Source organism: Trachemys scripta, chromosome 10 (assembly GCF_013100865.1).
Source record: "Trachemys scripta elegans isolate TJP31775 chromosome 10, CAS_Tse_1.0, whole genome shotgun sequence".
Lineage (NCBI taxonomy): Eukaryota > Metazoa > Chordata > Testudines > Emydidae > Trachemys > Trachemys scripta.
Genome location: NC_048307.1, coordinates 33,082,135 through 33,097,598, shown reverse-complemented (window position 1 = coordinate 33,097,598; position 15,464 = coordinate 33,082,135). Strand labels below are relative to the sequence as shown.

Below are 15,464 nucleotides of genomic sequence, written 5' to 3'. Positions count from 1 at the left end.
GCAAAAAGATACTAGGGTCTCCTTAACAGGTATCTTTATTCCCTTCCACTGGCATTCAAGCTGTGATGGGACACAGACTTGTGGGGGAAGCAATCAACAGTTTTTTGTCCACAATGGCTCATCTAATGTGTGTAGACCTTCCTTTGTTGGGGAGAAGATAACACCTCTTGTGGTAAACTAGGATTTCACACGTGGTAATGCTTCTCCCGTGACTGTGGGGAATTTACAGTCTTAGCAAACACTTTTACAGTAACAAAGCAAATATATAAACATTAACTTGTAACATGGGATACAGATATAAGTAGGATTAATACATGCAGCATCCTACAATCATTCCACAGTCTAAATACAAACACATTTATTAAATTCTAATACCTATTTTAATAATACTAACACACAGGTAAGCCAGACTGGTTTCCAACTGTGCATTTGTCAGTGTTCAGTGAGTCTTAGGAGCCTTGGCATGAGCTGGCATCTGGTCTGCCAGCATCACACACTTTACCAGGCTTTATCACAGTGGTATCTCAATGGCTAACAAGACGTGTCCAGTAGTTTTTCCACAACAGGGATAATGTCTGCAAAGGGTTAGAGAGTAATTTAGCACCTGTGAGAAAGGAAGGGAATCAACAGTACCCTCACTTAACTTATCTATCAGTGCTTCTTTGTCAGATAATCCTGTTAGCCCAGAAAATACTTGTAAACTGGGAATTTTCACATTAATTGGTTGATCCCATGCACATTCTAGAGGAATGCAGTAGCCTTGCTTCAGCTGCTTTTTCCTGAAAAGTACTGAAAGTTGAGATGTTTCATCTTCCTAAGTAGTAGTCCAGGTTTTATCTGCTTCATGAATTAATGTTTATTACGGAATCTAGTAAACTGAAACCTGTATCGCAACCTTTGGAGCTATGATGTGGTGCTCTCTGTTTAATGACACGTCTAGCATTTTATTTTGGGTAGGAAAAGAAAAGTTCTTTGAACAGGCACATGTATATCTGTAAATATTATTGAGCCTATGATAAATTTATGCCTTTTACCAATGCATGGTTTGTGGGGTGTGTGTTTTTGAGGAGGAGGATGGTGGGGAGAGGGAACTGCTACCTTTTGTTTTAGTAGTTGCTGGTTGTGGTATTGTTTTGGTTTATACTTTGACTTAGGGAATGTGCTTGCCTTCATTGTGTCCTTTATATGGCTTACTTTGAGAATTACTTACAGTGAAACCTGAATAAGGGAACCTTTTTATGCAACTCCTGTCTTATGTACCCCTCCACTGCAAATTTTCCTAAAAGTATTGAGTATAGTACTACTTCGTTTTTAAAGAGCATCACCTCCATTTGTTTGCCCCTTGTTGTTTAAGACAAGTTTCAATGTTGGTTTTCCCTAAACATTTCTCCCTGTCCAGCATGTCTGTTAGTGACCATTTTGCAGTAAGGAATAATATTGACTTTTTAATGTGAAGAATGGTTATTGCTTTTCTGACAGCCTGAGGCAGAATTGTAATCAATTGCATATAATTACACACCTCACTTGCTCTCTGACAGTGTGTGTGGGCAATGCTTTTTACCATAACTGATTTGAATTATGATACTGTAAGCTGGTGACTGTACTAAATGTAAGTGCTTGATGACTTCTTCCTAATGAGCTGTTTTGGGGGTGCATTTTGCAGGAATGAATCAGTTTAACCCCATGTCCCTAGGGAATGTACAGATGCCACAGGCACCCATGGGACCCCGTGCAGCTTCTCCAATGAACCATCCTGTACAAATGAACAACATGAGCTCTGTTCCAGCGGTTTGTATTTGCTTTCCTCAAGTTCTTCTTATAGTTTAATTCCACTTAAGAATTTCCTTAGTTTTTATAACACAGATGCTCTGAGAAAAGCCATATTCATACTAGTGTAGAAAACTCATGTGTCTGCTAGTCATAGAATCATAGAATGTCAGAATTGGAAGGGACCTTAGGAGGTCATCTAGTCCAACCCCCTGCTCAAAGCAGGACCAATCCCCAGACAGATTTTTGCCCCAGATCCCTAAATGGCCCCCTCAAGAATTGAACTCTCAACCCTGGGTTTAGCAGGCCAATGCTCAAACCACTGAGCTATCCCTCCCCCCTCCCAGTCCATTTGAATTTCATGCTAATTAGCTTCAGGGAAATTTATCTTTCATCTTTGCTATCATACAGTTTTTGTTTGTTTGTTTTCGACATTTAAATTTGACATACTGAACATAAATACTTAAGGTAGGAGGAGGACATCAGCGATATAACAGTAACTAGTGTTTTCTGGGAGAAAGAAGCTTGGTGCTTCCAAGTACTATAGCCATCCAGTGTAAAAATCACTGGTACCATTTAAAATCTTGATTTTATTTTTTTCAGAAAATTAAAATATATTTCAAGAGTTCCAGCATATTACTTTTCTGTGTTAGCCCAAAGAACAGAATTATAGAATTTAGCGTTCTGAATATAGCTTTAGTATTTTCTCCACTTTGAGTAGCTCGTTAAATGTTGTGAGGCAATGCTGCCATCATACATGTGTACAAAACTCCCTTTGATTTACGAGGTCAGTATTTTTTCTCAGATCTTATTGCCAATTATCTAGTTTGTTTTTCCTTTATCGCTACCCAATTAATTTCTTTCTACACAATTAATTTATTTAATAACTGATATTTTTGTTTTTAAATATTAGATGGCAATGTCTCCTTCCCGAATGCCTCAGCCACAAAACATGATGGGAGCACATTCCAGTACTATGATGGGTCAGGCTCCTACCCAAAACCAGTTCCTCCCTCAGAATCAGTTCCCATCATCAAGTGGGGCTCTGAATGTGAACAATGTAAGCATGGGTCAGTCGACAACCCAGACAGGAGTTTCACAGGTAGAATTCATTTTCTGAAATATGGATTATCATAGTCTAATTTAATGGGTGGCCACGCTCAGCCCCCAACAACCGAAGTTAATTTACGGTGTATGATTGTGCTATTTTCAGTGTTCACCCCATTGTATCTGAGTCCTCCATTTTCTTTGTATGCAGACTTTAGTAGCTATTATTTTAAATTATGGACCGCAAAAAAGTGTGTAATCAAAGCAGCCCTCTTAGAATTATTTTTTAAACTAGTTACATCTGAATGGGAAACTATTGTCTATCACCAGTTGTCTTCCATGTTACTACAGAAGTTCAGTCAAATTATTTGTAGCTGAACACTTCTGCATGTGGCTTTTTAAAAAATAAAAACATCTGCCCTCCTGGAGAAAGTCTTGAATCCATGATGGATAGAAAAACAGTATCCCTCAAAAAAAATATTTATAAGGCAATATAAAAGCATTTTAACAATTTGACATTTTACTACCTATAATTCATTCATATTTCTTTATATTGTTTTATTTAGATTTATACAAATACTTAAAAATATTTGTATGAAGATTTTAAATAGAAATCAGATGAAGGCATATTAGCACGGTCTACTCTCCCTGATTCTTCCTCCACCCATTCTAGTTTGTCTGATGCAGCATTTAGTAAAATATATAATATTAAAACATATGCACATGCACCATGTCATTTATCTTGTACTATTTCAATTTTATAATGTTGCTTGACTTTGAAATGTGGATCCACAATCTTTTTGAATATCCAAAATAGTCAAGTCAGGGTAAAAACAATTACATTTTCAGGTGTATTGTGTATAGTAAACGCAAGGGACACAATTCTGAGATGCCCTCCTGATCAATGTAGCTCAGTAGGTGCAGCCTAGGTTGTGGGGAGCTTTAAGCCACTTTGTGTCCTCTGAATCCTTGCCTCTACCCAGCCCATGGCACAACGTAGCTCTTGAATGGCTGCCTATGGGGAGTGCTATCTGGGTTCCATCTCCTTTATGCTAGTAGAACAATATAAAAGGAGCAAAAGCTATTGAAAATTATTGGTGATTTTATGTGGTCAGAACCTGTGCATTTGAGATAGCAACCCTGTGTTTATTGTAAATAAATAAAATATTAAAAATATATGGTGATCTAAACTGCTACTCTTGTAAGACATTTAATGCTCTTAGAATGTCTAAGTAAATATGACTCAATTTTGGAGCAGCATTTTTGGAGTACATTAAGAACTCTCTTTTTATAGCAGGGGCAGGTTCCCAGTGCTGCTATTCCGAACTCCATGAATATGCTAGGACCACAGAATGGTCAGCTATCATGTCCACCAGCGACCCAGCCACCTCTACATCAGACTGCACCTCCTGTATCCAATGCAGCTGGCAAGCCACCTATCCAACACCAAACCCCACCTGGAATGACTCCTCCTCAGCCAGCAGCACCTACTCAGCCATCCACACCAGTCTCCTCTTCAGGACAGACTCCTACACCAACACCTGGCTCTGTTCCAAATGCAACACAGACACAGAGTACACCTACAGGACAAACTGCAGCACAGGCTCAAGTTACACCACAACCTCAGACTCCAGTACAACCCCAGTCTGTGCCAACCCCACAACCATCTCAGCAACAGCCAACATCTGTGCAGGCACAACCTCCTGGCACTCCAGTAAGTATCAGCTAGTTTATTTGGTCCAAATGCAACTGAAACCTAAACATTCAACAATGAACTTTTCCCTGTATAGTACTGTGCCATAGAATTACAGATTGCAGAATCCTTATGCCATAGCAACAGTAGCTTCTATTTTATCGTGGAAGATATATGTTAGAATAGGTATTTATTTATGTATTTTGATCCATATGCAAACAAAATGCATTCATCCAAATGTTCTCAGCAGCCATGTTAGTTGTGATTTCAAATACTAGGATTAAAAATACTACAGAATGTTTCTACAGCTGTGCGTGGGAAGCTTGTACATAATCTGCCTGTGCTATGTTTGGCTCTAGTCGGGATCATTAGTCTTTCACCTTCATGATCATTAAATTCACACACGGTTTTTAAAGATGGGTAGAAAGAGACTGCATGGTAATCAGTGTGTACTATCCACCGTACAGTTGCTTTATCAACAGAAGATGCTAATGCATCAGATGATAAACTCATTCCTGACTTTACTCTGTATAACTTGAGATCTGTGTTCTGGTATCCAGAGTTTAGTTTTAGTGAGTATCAGACCCAGGAGTGGTGGTATTTCAGATGATCCTTTTGTGTATAATTTTGTATTATTCCTCTTAGCAAGACAAATTAATATTTCTATATATTTCCTCAATGTTCTGATTTTTGTACCTTTTTACATCAGCTATCCCAGGCAGCAGCTAGTATTGATAACAGAGTGCCCACCCCCGGCTCAGTTGCCAGTGCCGATATCAACTCCCAGCAACTGGGACCTGAGGCACCAATGCTAGAAAGCAAACCAGAGATTAAAAATGAAGAAATTGAGCCAGAGCCTTGTGAAACACAAGTGGAACCTAAGACTGAGGTAAGTGAAATTCCTTCACAGTTAATTAGCGCAATAATATATAGGAGCTAAAATAAGATGAGTGTGAATCAGTGAGCCAAGCTGACAAGAGAAAATATTAGTTAATGGAAAACTCTGATTTTCACTCTGGTGGAAGCCCTATGTATCGTGCTTTATTGTGTATCAGGCTACTGACACTCCAAACTTAGAATTTGTAGTTTGAGACACTATATATGTGTAGTTTCATCTCATCTCTTCCTTTCTTAAGCTGGAGGAGGATTTACAAGGATCTTGCCAAGTGAAAGAAGAAATAGATGTGGCAGAGTCGAAACAGGAGCCAATGGAGGTAGAAGAAAAGAAACTTGATATCAAGGTAGAACCTAAAGAGGAAGAGGACAGTGGCACTAATGGCACCACTTCACAATCTACATCACCATCTCAGCCCCGTAAAAAGAGTACGTATATAGAAATGGGAGTCCTTGCTATAATTTTTTTTGGTTTTGTCTCCTGCAGTCTTTAAGCCAACCAGGAGGTCCCTCTGTTTGCGCGTATGCACTAACACCACAAATGGGGGGCTGAAACAATGAGTTAATGTGCTAGCCTTTTTCCTCTTGGAAAGCAGTACTCTTCTATCTTTTATTGGATCACAAGTGAAAAGTAAGGTTTTGATATCATCCTGATTTCCGCTTAACATTACTGTCAATGATAACATCAGTTTGGCTTTTTCACAATAACCAGTCTCTGTGCAGAAGGGCCAAAGCCAGGATAGTAAGGGATTGGTTTCAGTTCAGGACCGAGGTGAATTGTAGGGTAATTACGTAGGTAGGTGTTGTATGCATGTATCTGACTTTGGCCAGTGCTATTTCATGAGGACTGAATTCACTTAGAACGTTTTCCTACAGAGATCCTCTGAGTCCTGTGAATTCTTTCCAGGTTCTGTTTTCACTTCATCCTGCTGTCCAAGAATTCTTGTTGTGGTGACATCCTCCAGCCAGAAGATCATGTGGAAATAGCTCCCTCCATAACCTCTCCTTGATTTAGTCAGAAGGATTATTGATGAATCACGGGATACACCCCTTTCCCTCAAGAGGCTGTGTGTGCAGCGTCCATATTGTCATTAGCCCTTGTTGGCCTGAGAATTAGGGACTGAACTCAGTTCCTGAATTTAATTTTTTTACAGTTAGACTGGTATACTGGCCCTAAAACTTTTAAAAGGAAAAATACCCAGTGCAGCTGCCTTGAGAGAGCCATCACTTTAAAAGTGTGCTGGCCCAAAGCCTATTCCACAGAAGTTTGCATGATGGTGACCACCACTCTGATCAAGTCAGTCTACAGAATTAGTGTTTTGGATATGGTTAGTTTGAATATAGATTGTTGGTACCTATCTGCTGTATTTTCCTCTTTAGTTCAAAAGGAAAAAGTAGTACTATCGTGGCTAGCATCGACTTACTGAACGGTGCACTGTGCTATCCCACGGTTCCCGCAGTCTCCAGTGCCCATTGGAATTCTGGGTTAAGCTCCCCAATGCCTGATGGGGCAAAAACATTGTCGTGGGTGGTTTGGGGTACACGACATCAGTCGCCCCTCCCTCCGTGAAAGCAACGGCAGACAATCATTTTGCGCCTTTTTTCCCCGGGTTACCCGTGCAGACACCATACCACGGCAAGCATGGAGCCCACTCAGCTCACCGTCCCTGCTGCTGTTGTGGGCAAGTCTACTGTGGGGGCTGCTGTGATCCAAGTAGCCAATGCGCAATCATTGACGTTCTGTTATCGAGGGTAGTGACTCTGGGAAATGTGCGGGCCTTTTTAGATTGTAGGTGCATTATATTCCTGTCCTTTGTCGCTGGTGAAGAAGTCTTGCAGCCATACATTCCAGTCTGGTCGGCGCTGTAACATCCCATAGCACTTCTGTGGCTGACACATGTAACAGCTCGAGGGCTCTTGCTCTTTTGCTTTGGCTGAGGTACCTTGCCCTACCAGGACCTCCAAGCATTCGACACAGAAGCACCTGCGGCAGCTGGCATTGCTACACAGCAGCAGCTCCTTGCCTTTGCAGCAGATGGTGCAGTAGGACTGGTACCCTCCTAGTCGTACATGTAGAAGAGCTCCAGGAATCGATCCCTGCAAGTCTGTCAAAGGCCCCCCTCAAACAGCGGGTGGAATGTGGCTGGGTTTTTTCTCCCGCATGATAAACAACTGTCTTCAAGGCTCCTGTTGTTGTTTGTGACTTCGGAAACCATTTGCTCTCTGCTCTGGTCCTCCTCTACCCACTCCTTGCTGTTGTTGCAGAAGTTAGTCTTTAGCCACTTGGCCGGGGGTTCTGAGAACATCTTCTCTGCCCGGCTCCTAGGAATCTCCAGGGTATGGTGTACAGCTCGTCGATAGGAGACCAGCTTATTAAACGTGGAGTGGTTGAAATGCTGCCTAAAAGCCATCAAACCCACCAGCTTGTCTGCTGAAACCTCGGAGAACTTCCCATCCCCAAACCATTTCACCCAGTGCATTCCGGAGATTGCCTGATGTTTGGACGTGACTCTGTAGGAGACGATGATTGCAGGCCACCAGGAGAAGCCCTTGATCTTCCCCAATTCCAAAATCTTTCCCATCCTGGTATTCCACCACTTTCCCTGCAACTCTGCTCTCCTGCTCCCCAGCGATGAGCTCAGGGGATACATTCTGGTCCTCCTGGGTGCTGCTGGCAGATGTGGTACTGCTGCTCTGGGGGGACTCCTTGGAATCCTCCTCAGTGAGGTCGATCAGGGGCGCCTGGACAGACATGGCCATACTCCTCTTAGAGCACCGACTGGGAGCCAGAGACTCCAGGTCATTCTCTTCAAGTTTCATCTCATGGAGATTCAGTCCTGCCTGGAATATCATGTGAGCTGGAGACGTCTGCCTCAAGCTGCTCTCCCAGCCGGCAGCACCATGCGGTCGCACCCTTACCCCTTGCTCACATGGCTCATGAAGCCTGGACAATAGTAAGGAGCAGTTCAGCTATAGGCTGAACAAGTTCAGAATGGTGGTTGAATGTGCCTTTGGACATTTAAAAGCTCGCTGGCGCTGTTTGCTGACTAGATCAGACCTCAGCGCAACCAAAATTCCCATTGTTATTGCAGCTTACTGTGTGCTCCATAATATCTGTGAGAGTAAGGGGGAGACATTTATGGCAGAGTGGGAGGTTGAGGCAAATCGCTTGGCATCCGATTTTGAGCAGCTAGACACCAGGACAATTAGAAGAGCACAGCAAGGCGCGCTGCGCATCAGAGAGGCTTTGAAAACCAGTTTCATGGCTGGCCAGGCTTTGGTGTGACAGTTGTGTGTGTTTCTCCTTGAAGCAAACCCGCCCCGTTTGTTGATTTTAATCCCCTGTAAGCAAACCATCCTCCCCCCTTCGAAGTAAAGTAACTATTGTTTTGAAACCATGCATTCTTTCTTTATTAATTTAGAAAAAAAAAGAGATAACGGACAAGGTAGCCTGGGTGGGGTGGGGGAGGAGGGAAGGGCAAGGCCACATTGCTTATTGTAGCCACACACAAAATCAAACTGTTTGAATGACAGCCTTCTGTTGCTTGGGTCATCCTCTGCAGTGGAGTGGCTGGGTGCACGGAGCCGCCTCTTCTCCCCCGCCTTCCTGGGCATCTGGGTGAGGAGACTATGGAACCTGGGGAGGAGGGTAGGCAGTTATACAGTGGATGCAGTTGGGGGTGTGTGCTCTTGTTGGCTTTCCTGCAGCTCCAACAGACGCTTCATCTTGTACGTTTGCTCCCCGTTAGCCTCAGCATCGCGTCCTGACTCTGCTCTTCGCGCTCACTTAATTCTTTCCTGGCCTCTGCTACTGAATGCCTCCATGCATTAAGCTGTGCCATACCAGTGCGGTAGGACTGCATGAGCTCGGAAAACTCATCGCGAGTGCATTTTTTTCGCCTTCTAATCTGCGATAACCTCAGGGATGGAGATGTTTCTATGCTCTACAATTCTGGGGGGACTGCATGGTCACCTGTGCTGCTGAGTTCGCCACTCTGACCAAACAGGAAATTAAATTCAAAAGTTTCCGGGGCTTTTCCTGTGTACTTGGATAGTGCATGGGAGTTCAAAGTGCTGTCCAGAGCGGTCACAGTGGAGCACTCTGGGATAGCTCCCGGAGGCCAATACTATTGATTTGCGTCTGCACTACGCCAAAGTCTATTTTAAGAGCCCTTTAGGTCGACAGAACGGGGTTGGTTGTGTGGACGCAGTCATTTTTACATTGACCTAACGCGGCTAAATTCAGCCTAACCCCGTAGTGTAGACCAGGGCTAAGAAATAAAATACGGATTTTTTTTTTTTTTTTTTGAGTGATGGTCCCTATTGTATTCCTCTGAGGGTTATACACATGTGTCTCTGCTTCCACACCACATCCGCCACGGCCTGGAGCATTGTCCTTGCGACCAGTTTGCCTTTCTCCAAGATAGTCAGGAAGGAGGCACGATTCTGTTGGGGGAGGCTTGTCTGCAAAGTCCGCCAACAAGCCATAAGTAAGCAAGTCATATTTAGCTAATATGAGGGAGCTGATGACACCACAGCATCTGAGAATGATGAAGGGAATCACTCAGTTTCCGGCGGTGCCGGTGGAGCCAGGCTAAGCAGTTCAGCCTCCAACACTGGTTCTGAACACCTACTCGATGACTGTCAAAGAAGGGTCATGGGCACTCCTCTCATGCTGAATGGGAAGGCTCTGAAGGTCTATACTGAGGCCAGGACACCCAATAGGGCCCAAAGGAGGATCCTTCATTTGCTGTGGTGGGTCCCGAGGAGTGGGGTACCAGTGGCTCCTTTGCTAGGGAAAGGGAAGGTACTCTCACTGAGTCAGCAGAGCCTTTGGATAGTTGTATCAACAGTATGGGAGGGGTGGACCTGTGCTACGTCCAAGTCTCTGATGCCAAGAAGTCAGAGCCTGGTTCTAATGGTGGCACCACGGGAACCACATGAGCTGGAAGAGAGCAGGCAGGAATACTGGGTGCATTTGTTGTTGATATGGGAGGCAAAGAGGCCTGTGGTTGGAGTCCTTCATCGGGTGAAGGACTGTGACTATGGCGTCGTGGAGTTCCCATTCAGGGTCAGCCATGAACTGCCTGCTCAGAGTCTACAATCACGTTCTGAGTCCCCAGAAGATAGGCCGCTGACGACAGGATTTTGTGGGCGATGCACCAATCCCACAGACTAATCGTTTCTGCACAAAGCACTAGCTATTGCATGCCCCTTTGTTTGTTGATGTAATAAACAGTTGCGGTGTTCTATAGAACAAGGTTTCTTTGCGTATGCGCCACAAGTTTCTGCCAAAGGTCATATTCCACTTTTACCTTAATCAGCCGATACATTTACCTGCTTTTCTTCCCGAAGCCTTGCACCTTAGCGTAGGAGAGCGCCTTCGCTCCCTCAACGTCTGCAGGGCCTTGGCTTTCTACCTGCAGAGAATGAGATCATTCAGGAAGTCTCCCTGACTATTTATCATTATAACAGAAAGGATTAAGGGATAGGTGATATCCACTCAGAGCATTAAGTAAGTTTTGGGGTGCGTTATGCTCTGCTATTGGTTATTGGGACTGTCTCCACCCCTTGGTATGAGCCCACTCCACAAGAGCGTAAGCATCAATTATATCCGTGCTTCAAGATACACTGCTTATGGACATACGTAGGGCGGCCACCTGGAGTTTGGTACATACTTTTGCTTCACATTACGCCTTGGAACAAGATTCTGTGATGAATGCCCCATTCCACAGAGCTGTTGTCCAGTCATCGGTTCTGTTATCTCCTCACGCACCCCTCCTCATGACTAGGTACTGCTTGTTAATCACCCTCAATGGAATACAGTATGGACCATCACTCAGAAAAGAGGTGATTACTTACCTGTAACTGCAGGTTCTTAGAGAGATGTATGGTTCCTATTTGTATTCCAGTCCCACCCTCCTTCCCTTATGCTGTGGATCTCTCTTGAATTGTGGTGGTGAAGGAACTGAGGGCATCGTTGGTCCGCCCTGCCCTTTATCGCCGCCTCAGACAAAACCATGAGGAGGAGCAAGGGTGCATTCACGGACCAACGGACACTACTGCTTTCAAAATCTCCAGCTCCGGACATGTGGAGCATGCGTGTTACCCTCAGTGGAATATAGATAGGGACCACTCATCTTGAAGGAACCTCCAGTTACAGGTAAGTAACAGGTACTTACTGCCATGATTCTTCTTCAGTGGATTGTTGTCCACTTCTTCACATGAACACTGTTGCAGGCTCTGGTGTAGAAAAACCCATCTCTCAAGCCAGGAAAAACACCACCTAATTATGCTCAAAAAAGCAGCAATAAAAGTTAAATGTGAAAGTTTTAAGCCTGTTTTGTAGAGAGAACCTCATGGCTTTGTGGAAGTAGGGAAGCTAATTCAGAGTATGTGTGATCCTCCATGGAGGCCAAACGGAACTGGCAGGGTTTCAAGAGTGGCCAAGTTAAGCCCTATCTCAGTGATTGATATATCTTCTATGGACTGAAGGCAGGATGACAAGAAGGGAAAGCCCATTGTAGTAAAAAGAACAGGAGTACTTGTGGCACCATAGAGACTAACAAATTTATTAGAGCATAAGCTTTCGTGGACTACAGCCCACTTCTTTGGATGCATACAGAGTGGAATAAATATTGAGGATATATATATATATATATATATATACACACACATACAGAGAGCATAAACAGGTGGGAGTTGTCTTACCAACTCTGAGAGGCCAATTAAGTAAGAGAGAAAAACTTTTGAAGTGATAATCAAGATAGCCCAGTACAGACAGTTTGATAAGAAGTGTGAGAATACTTACAAGGGGAGATAGATTCAATGTTTGTAATGGCTCAGCCATTCCCAGTCCTTATTCAATCCTTAGTTGATTGTGTCTCGTTTGCATATCAATTCCAGCTCAGCAGTCTCTCGTTGGAGTCTGTTTTTGAAGTTTTTCTGTTGTAATATAGCCACCCGCAGGTCTGTCATTGAATGACCAGACAGGTTAAAGTGTTCTCCCACTGGTTTTTGAGTATTATGATTCCTGATGTCAGATTCGTGTCCATTAATTCTTTTGCGTAGAGACTGTCTGGTTTGGCCAATGTACATGGCAGAGGGGCATTGCTGGCACATGATGGTATATATCACATTGGTAGATGTGCAGGTGAATGAGCCCCTGATGGTATGGCTGATGTGATTAGGTCCTATGATGATGTCACTTGAATAGATATGTGGACAGAGTTGGCATCGGGCTTTGTTACAAGGATAGGTTCCTGGGTCAGTGGTTTTGTTCAGTGATGTGTAGTTGCTGGTGAGTATTTGCTTTAGGTTGGGGGGTTGTCTGTAAGCAAGGACAGGTCTGTCTCCCAAGATCTGTGAGAGTAAAGGATCATCTTTCAGGATAGGTTGTAGATTTCTGATGCTGCGCTGGAGAGGTTTTAGTTGGGGGCTGAAGGTGACAGCTAGTGGTGTTCTGTTATTTTCTTTGTTGGGCCTGTCTTGTAGGAGGTGACTTCTGGGTACTCGTCTGGCTCTGTCAGTCTGTTTTTTCACTTCAACAGGTGGGTATTGTAGTTTTAAGAATGCTTGATAGAGATCTTGTAGGTGCTTGTCTCTATCTGAGGGACTGGAGCAAATGCGGTTATATCTTAGAGCTTGGCTGTAGACAATGGATCGTGTGGTGTGTCCTGGGTGGAAGCTGGAGGCATGTAGGTAAGTGTAGCAGTCAGTAGGTTTCCGGTATAGGGTGGTATTTATGTGACCATCACTTATTAGCACAGTAGTGTCCAGGAAATGGACCGCTTGTGTGGATTGATCTAGGCTGAGGTTGATGGTGGGATGGAAATTATTGAAATCATGGTGGAATTCCTCAAGGGCTTCTTTTCCATGGGTCCAGATGATGAAGATGTCATCAATGTAGCGCAAGTAGAGTAGGGGCGTTAGGGGATGAGAGCTAAGGAAGCGTTGTTCTAAGTCAGCCATAAAAATGTTGGCATATTGTGGGGCCATGCGGGTACCCATAGCAATGCCGCTGACTTGAAGGTATATATTGTCCCCAAATGTGAAATAGTTGTGGGTGAGGACAAAATCACAAAGTTCAGCCACCAGGTTAGCTGTGACATTATCGGGGATACTGTTCCTGATAGCTTGTAGTCCATCTTTGTGTGGAATATTGGTGTAGAGGGCTTCTACGTCCATAGTGGCCAGGATGGTGTTTTCTGGAAGATCACTGATGGATTGTAGTTTCCTCAGGAAGTCAGTGGTGTTTCGAAGATAGCTGGGAGTGCTGGTAGTGTAGGGTCTGAGGAGAGTGTCCACATAACCAAACAAGCCTGATGTTAGGGTGCCAATGCCTGAGATGATGGGGCATCCAGGATTTCCAGGTTTATGGATCTTGGGTAGCAAATAGAATACCCCTGGTCGGGGTTCTAGGCATGTCTGTACAGATTTGTTCCTGTGCTTTGTCAGGGGTTTTTTTAGCAGATGGTGTAGTTTCTTTAGGTAATCCTCAGTGGGATCAGAGGATAATGGCCTGTAGAATGTGGCGTTAGAGAGCTGTCTAGCAGCCTCTTGGTCATATTCCAATTTATTCATGATGACGACAGCACCTCCTTTGTCAGCCTTTTTGATTATGATGTCAGGGTTGTTTCTGAGGCTGTAGATGGCGTTGTGTTCAGCATTGCTGAGGTTATGTGGCAAGTGATGTTGCTTTTCCACAATTTCAGCCTTTGCACGTTGACGGAAGCAATCTATGTAGAAATCCAGTGTGTTGTTTCGACCGTCCGGAGGAGTCCACGCAGAATCCTTTCTTTTGTAGTGCTGGTAGGGGGGATTCTGTGGGTTAGTATGCTGTTCAGAGGTATGTTGGAAATATTCTTTGAGTCGGAGACGTTGAAAGTAGGATTCTAGGTCACCGCAGAACTGTATCATATTCATAGGTCTGGAGGGACAAAAGGAGAGGCCCCGAGATAGGACAGACTCTTCTGCTGGGCTAAGAGTATAGCTGGAAAGATTAACAATATTGCTGGGTGGGTTAAGGGAACTACTATTGTGGCTGCTTGTGGCATGTAGCAGTTTAGATAGTTTAGTGTCCTTTTTCCTTTGTAGAGAGGCAAAGTATGTCTTGTAAATGGCTTGTCTAGTTTTTATAAAGTCTATCCATGAGGAAGTTTGTGTGGAAGGTTGGTTTCTTATGAGTATCCAGTTCTGAGAGCTCATTCTTAATCTTTCCCTGTTTGCTGTATAGGATGCTGATCAGGTGGTTTCGCAGTTTCTTTGAGAGTGTGTGACACAGTCTCTCAGCATAGTCTGTGTGATATGTAGATTGTAATGGATTTTTTACCTTTAGTCCTTTTGGTATGATGTCCATCTGCTTGCATTTGGAAAGGAAGATGATGTCTATCTGTATCTGTACGAGTTTTTTCATGAGGTTGATGGATTTCCACTCCATACGGCTAAATGCAGTGCCTTGCATAATGACAGGTTTCAGAGTAGCAGCCCTGTTAGTCTGTATCCGCAAAAAGAACAGGAGTACTTGTGGCACCTTAGAGACTAACAAATTTATTAGAGCATAAGCTTTCGTGGACTACAGCCCACTTCTTCGGATGCATACAGAGTGGAATAAATATTGAGGAGATATATATACACACATACAGAGAGCATAAACAGGTGGGAGTGGTACTACTTCCACTGTAGTAGTAATGAACTTAATTATGAAAGAGAAATTACCTCCCATCACTCACACAAATTATTGTGTAATCCACTCAGATTAGTCTGTACATGTATAATTTGATTAGTATACCTGGATGAGCAGCCTAAGTGGATTATTCTGCACACTGCAATCATGAACCTTTTCTAATATTTAAGTTATTAAAGCAACATTATGAACCTTAATCGCTCATTACCAGTAGTTAGACACTCATGCTACAATTAATAGTTATATATTGCCAAGTGCTAGCTACTAATGGTAATATTTATTACTGGGACTTCTGGTACATAATTGCTGCATTCCAAGTTACTGTAGAGAATGCTTTAGTAATCAGATTATAAGGGAAGGAAGGAAAGAGTCTCAATA

At 43.5% G+C, this 15,464-nt stretch overlaps 1 protein-coding gene across 3 annotated transcripts in view; it reads left to right on the top strand.

Moving 5' to 3' along the window:
• Window positions 1-15,464, top strand: part of CREBBP (CREB binding protein) — a 189,023-nt gene that overhangs the window by 125,555 nt on the left and 48,004 nt on the right. The window contains exons 12-16 of one of the 3 annotated variants that reach the window (XM_034784283.1): window positions 1,664-1,788; window positions 2,681-2,869; window positions 4,112-4,528; window positions 5,217-5,396; window positions 5,644-5,830. In XM_034784283.1, coding sequence (XP_034640174.1) covers window positions 1,664-1,788; window positions 2,681-2,869; window positions 4,112-4,528; window positions 5,217-5,396; window positions 5,644-5,830 — 1,098 coding nt within the window. Of the gene's footprint in view, window positions 1-1,663; window positions 1,789-2,680; window positions 2,870-4,108; window positions 4,529-5,216; window positions 5,397-5,643; window positions 5,831-15,464 lie in introns of all 3 variants that reach the window. The other 2 variants (XM_034784284.1, XM_034784282.1) reach the window with 2 other exon arrangements.